The 6,104-nt window shown below is 40.5% G+C and overlaps 1 protein-coding gene across 1 annotated transcript; it reads left to right on the top strand.

Annotated features, from left to right (window-relative positions):
• The first annotated feature begins 2,563 nt into the window (after positions 1-2,563).
• Positions 2,564-3,507, top strand: LOC113683483 (uncharacterized). Its single transcript, XM_027200729.2, has one exon. It carries the CDS (start codon positions 2,718-2,720, stop codon positions 3,312-3,314), a length of 597 nt encoding a protein of 198 aa, XP_027056530.2. The 5' UTR covers positions 2,564-2,717; the 3' UTR covers positions 3,315-3,507.
• Positions 3,508-6,104: the final 2,597 nt, after the last annotated feature.

Below are 6,104 nucleotides of genomic sequence, written 5' to 3'. Positions count from 1 at the left end.
AAGGCGTAGTAAATATATGGTGCATCGAACGTTAGGGATCCTCGCAGCTATGAACACCACTGAACTAGTAGTTGGGATAAGACCTGAAAAAAATTCAGGCTCGTATGGGATTTGAACCCATGACCTCTGCGATACCGGTGATGTGCTCTACCAACTGAGCTAACAAGCCAAGCCAAGCGGGGAATTCGGTCAAACATAATGACTAGTTCACTAGTGTTCATAGCTGCGAGGGTCCCTTTTATTCGTTTCTTCACCGCAATGCACATATATGATTTTCATATATCTACAATTATTATGTGGTGCATTTTTTTAAAGAGGAAAATCGGAATTTTTATCAATGATTTTTTTAAACCTCAGGATCACCTTATCTATCTGCTACTAAGAGAGATTACCATGGTATTGTCATGGATTATTGTGCTCTCTAAGAGCATTATATTAAGGGATTTTAACACAAACAATAAAACGTATCCTCTAGAGACGTCTTTCGTGCGATGTACAATCACTTTACTGAAGTTACAGCAAATTGAATGAGCAAACGAGCATAATACTCAACTCGTCTACTAAAGGCTTCCTGCCTACACCATTGATCTTCACACGGACCAGACTGAGACCAACGTTTATTTTTGGAAGACTGCGTAATGGTGGTTTAGTGACATTGATATAGAACATTATGGTATGAATGTCTAATGGAAATAAGGAAAAACGGTTCCATTTTATTGTAACGAAGACAGGCAGTATCCTGAAGTGTTGTTTATTTCGAGAATAACGCTGATCCTGTTCCTTATCGATTAAAATACGAACGGATTTGACAAAACGTCAACTATTTGGAGCGTGGTCATTGAATTCCAAGGTATCATCTCATCTCTAATACTATGCCTGAAAACGTCAAACTACCTCCACTACTGTGTATGACAGTTAACAAAGCACATCCCTCGAGGTCCGAGTATCGCTTTAGCTTTACTCCAAAGGTAAAACTTGTTCAACCCCACATCAAACTTGCGTCGAGTTTCATGTATCGTCGACCTCCCGAATACGTTCGTGGTCAGCCTCGCCTGAGCTTCCAACCAGGGTATGTACCTGCTGCTAGAAGTGGAGGTCTTGGAGACTACGTCTTCTTGCATAGCAACGCGTTTTACAATGGAACCAAAGAGGAAAGGACTTATTTTACGGTCAGACCAGACTGGGTGTCAGAGAGGTCTGTGCGAAAGAACAATCCATTTTCTTGAAGACAACGCGGACTCTCGCTATCTCCTATCTTTTTAATCATTAATCGTTTGATCCAATAACGTTGGCGTAAGTTTTTAACTTCGAATTGCAATGGCACGTTCTATTTTCAATGAAAGCAAGATTTTGTTATAAGTAAGAATGCCTAAGACGGGCAAATTGTGTGTTTTCTATTACTATTCGTCGGAATTGCATGCAGCAGCAGCAGCAGTTGATGAAAGTTCCATTTACAGCGCACAGTCCGAAAGCAAAAAGGCGTGAGAATATGATAAATAAAAATGGATTTAAACCATACACATCAACAAGCAATAATTGAAGAATGTAAACACAATAATTTAATTTCAAGCACAAGAAGCTATTTTGGGCTCAGCAGTAGTGAATAATATCGAATAATAATGCTGCGCTTACTTATAAAGAACAAAACTTCAAGTAACTTCTGTTTCATCTGGACCATTGCATCACCTTGCCTGCAGCAGGAAACTGATGCCCAAATTGTTTTCTTTTTCTAGGAGCAGTTATTCCGTGACTTATACCGTGACTTTTAGAACTCTTCAAGAAATGTTACTTGTTTTCTGAAGTGTTTATTGTAACAACTGCATTGACAGTGTAAGGAGGTTCTCTTAAATAAATATTGACAAATTTTTTATTCTTTCTTCGAGCTTTTCTTAAAATCGCTGAACGTAATTCGCCAAACCCATGTCACACGAGAGACTGAGGGGGTGCTTTTCCTGTTTTATGCGACAAGTATGGCTTTTTGAGGATTAACTATGACCCGCATTTGAGAACTCTGGTCATTTTTGTGCTTGAGGTGGAAGAACTTTGGGGCCGTGATGGAACCTATACAAACTTAAAACTGAATGAGCCATTCACTAAGTCCGTTAGCTTTCTTTAAAGGCAGTACTGTCATGGTACTCAGCACTTCGAAAAGGAAAAGGCTCGATCTTAAATTTGGCTTTTTCGATGACCCACCGATGACTGAAAAAACTCCAGTAACACTGGCAAAGACACGCTCGATTCATTCGATCAGACAAGCCAGAGATAGAAATGTGAGCTTTGAACCTTGCCGAGACTAGTTTGTTTACTCTGGGCACAATAGCGTTTGATTGAGTCCAGAAAAGAAAGCAGTAATTGCATAACAATAACGGAAAGAATTAAAGTTGTTATCCTAAGTAATGAAATATGTAAACGATCTGCGTTGCTACTGACGACAAGTAACGCAATATTGTGTACCCCAAGAAATGAGCTTGGGACAACTGATTCACGGTCCTGAACGTGAAAAACCATTTATAGTGGAGATTAACAGCTCACAGCCAATATACCCTGAATTTAAGAGATAAGACGTTAAGAAGGTTTTAACAAGTCGTTTGACATCTTTCCCTGACGTAATTACAGCGCCGAGTTCGGCCAAATTTCAAGCAAGACGCCACAATTTTGTGTTCTCAAAAAGAGCAGCCGTTCATTCAGCTTTGCCTTTGGAAAACTTTTATAACGAAATGCCGGCAAAATACGGAAAGGAGCCAGGACTTTTGCAAGAGACAATCAGTAAGTTAACCTACAAGAGTGAATATGCGACAAATTATACAGGGGAACGTGTCCCAATACAGAACATCCGAATTCCAACAGGATTAAGGCCGTGTGTTAGGATGTCTGCATGGGACGAGGCTCAGAAACCAGAGACCTCTCGGGTGATTCAATTACCATTTCACCAAAGGCGAAACCATCTTGCCAGAATAAATCTGCAAGGATTACAGCCATCGCCAACCGCAAGAGCAAAAAGTGCTGTTCAAAGACCCAGCAGCAACATTTCCGAATTGAGTCGAAGCGGTGGTCGGAAATCTACGATTCCGATGTCGGCAGGCTCGAGGCACGAAAGACCTGGTAGGAAAGATTTACTCAACCGACCCCACAGCTTAGTGGCACGAAGACCGCAGAGTGAACTTTCGCGTTATCCGAAAGAATTTCGTTACATTGACAAACAGTGCTTCTTCCATCCGGCGAACGAACCAACGAGAGGCTTCTTTGTCATTAGCCCAGACTGGGTATCCGAGCGTAGGAATTACTTAATACGCAAGAATACTTTGTTTGGTTAAGTTAGCTCGGTCTGACTTAGGCCAATAATCACTGATGAATTACTAATGAGTATCGACCCTGCTATCAAATTAACATAACCTATAAAAATGATAATCAGTGTTTACACTTTCATTTTGGAAAATTGAGTGCTTTCGTCAGAATTTTGTCATTACAGCATCTGAGTCTGTAAAATACACATTTGTTTAAACTCGAGGTGCAGTGTGAAGGTCTTTCTGAAACCAAGAGATCACAATCTCTTGCTGAAACGTAACAGTCCTTCTTCCATCTATGTTTTGCTCGTAGCCTTGTGACTGGTCTAAATTTGAAGGTTGAGGAAAAGCAATTAAACCGCGAAGAGCGATTTCCTCTTTCTATTATCGACCACGAGGGCTACTCGAAATTATTTCCCTTCGACAGGAAGCAGTTTTGCTCTCGATCGATTGGAATCAATCTTTTCAATTGACGACCAAACTCAAAATCTGCCAACGTTCTAGCCTTCATAGTGCACATATAATTTTTTATTTACTTGCATGTTTTTCTAAAACTTAAAAGTGAAGGACATTTTTATTGTCAAGAAATATCACTTGAACTATGGAAAAAACGTTTAGATTTCAAGGGAAAACAATGGCATTAGAAAAGAAGGTGGTCAACTTTTAAACTATCCATTCTCCATTCCCACCATGGAAACCTCACAGACTCCGAATTGTGAAAAGATGCAATCTATTTTTTACACCACGAACAATAGTTTAGTCGACTTCCCGCACTGCGCAAGCTATTCATAGCACGAAGTTACGTTTATGCAAAAATTGAGCGCCTCTATAGGCTGTTTTCACGAGCGCTTAGAACTGAGGAACGTATAACAAATTGTATGATTGTTTTGAATCGGCAAAAGTACTGTGAAGGTGTTATTTTTATCAAAAAATGACTAATCTCATGAAGAGAGAAAATCAATCTGTAGAGCAAACAGCTTCACATGATATTCATTTCAGATATGTATAATTATCAATTCATGCTAATGGTAATTGTTTACGATTGTTTTGTCTCCAATTCATGCCGTGCGAGAATCATCACTATTTCCTACAGAGATTGGTATTCAAAATAGACGCTTCCTATTAAAAATTTATCACAGTTAATGCACTATCCATAGCAACTACCTTCGTTGACAATTTGGACACAAGAAAGTTAAGCACCGAAAGCAAGTGCATTGGAACCGTAGCTCAGTCTTTTACAGGCTCTTCATTTCATTTGGGTCTTCAAACAGCTCGAGACCGATTGTTCTAACTGAAGTTTGTTTGAATCCTTAAATGCAACATTTTTGTGATTGAAACTGTGGGCTGAGTGTTGAATACCAGCTGGAACTGCGAATTAGAGATTGAACCAATTTTCGTGTGAGCTGTGAAAAGTATCAACCTCAGCTCCTTGTGTCAGAAGTGAAAACAAACCTTAACTGAGACGGTTTCCCTAAACGCTGAACTGCTGAAATCTCCATATCACCGCTATAACAGAGGAACAAAATGGAGTTGCTTTACCCAGGGTATCAAAGCTACTTCAATAGATTTCTTACCAAGCCATTTCAAACCGAGTATAACACAAGATATTGCCGCTCAAATGCACCTGTCCTGTACAGTCAAGTGCCGAAATATACATGGCTCGGACCTCGGCGGCCCACAGTAGCTTCGAAGTATGAATTGGGGGATGCCACTAAGCTAACCTATCTCAGACCACCGTTTGCCGCCAGAATGACAAGCTACGAACCCGAACAAAAATACCTGGGGCGAAAAATTGGAGGTGCTAGAGATTCCGTGCAAGGTCGCAACAATTCTTTGGAGGGAAAAGGTTACCACTCAACAAAACTTCCGTACGTTGCTACACATGGCAGGTTTATCGCTTCAACTCCCAAAAATGGAGGCTCGCCTTGTGAGAAAGTTGACCAGGATAGTTCATCGTACGAAAGCTCATCGTCAGAACCAGTGCAACCACTTTCAAGGATGATTTATTCCCTTAGCACTACAGGTTCCCAAAAATACCCCCACGTAACCACATCCTCACGTGAAAAAGCCTCCGCCAAGTTCTCACAGTCACCAGATAAGAACATACTAGGGAGGGTGGCTCCCAGACCCTCAACTCTATTGTCTAAGCATCCAAAGGACGTACGCTACGTGCGCGATACTTGCTTTTTCCAGCCAACACTGGAGAGAAAGAAACACTACTACATTGTTAACCCGAACTGGTTTTCAGAACAACAGGTTACCGTCCCCAAGAACAATGTGTTCTCATGAAGAAAAAGTGTCATTGTAAGATTTTATTAGAAACTTTCAATTGGTTATTCACAATGCTAGTAGGGAATATTAACCCTTTAACCCCTAAGAATGACTAGCATCTAATTTCTCCCTACAACATCAATCCAGAATCACACATTAAGGTCATGAGAATAAAGGAAATGGTCACCAGGAAAGAAGCCCTTTGATTGGAAAACAAATTCTCCTTGTCAGCACCCTAGAAAATGTATAAAGAACAGTGTGGAGAATATGCATACTGATGTTAGGGTGTAAAGGGTTAATTCATGCGGCTCCTCATGTCATAATACATTACAAGTAATAATGTCATTGGTCAAGTTTCGAGAATTTCCTCAACTGAAATGATCCCAGGATGAATTCAAACCCGATCTTCGTTTTAACAATTGATAGACAAAATTGATCACTCAAACAAGCAGGCGCTCATTTGCTGACTAATTGAAAACTGTCCCGCCCCCGTAAGGAAGATCTCCGCACACACCCGTCCGGCCAGTGACAATTTCCTGCTGAAGTATA

Source organism: Pocillopora damicornis, chromosome 4, assembly GCF_964200805.1.
Source record: "Pocillopora damicornis chromosome 4, jaPocDami1.2, whole genome shotgun sequence".
In the NCBI taxonomy this organism is placed as follows: Eukaryota; Metazoa; Cnidaria; class Anthozoa; order Scleractinia; family Pocilloporidae; genus Pocillopora; species Pocillopora damicornis.
This window is presented reverse-complemented; position numbering and strand designations above follow the sequence as displayed.

Bases quoted from the DNA above. Each gene is read 5' to 3' on its own strand.
- LOC113683483 (XM_027200729.2), top strand. From the start codon at position 2,718: ATGCCGGCAAAATACGGAAAGGAGCCAGGACTTTTGCAAGAGACAATC.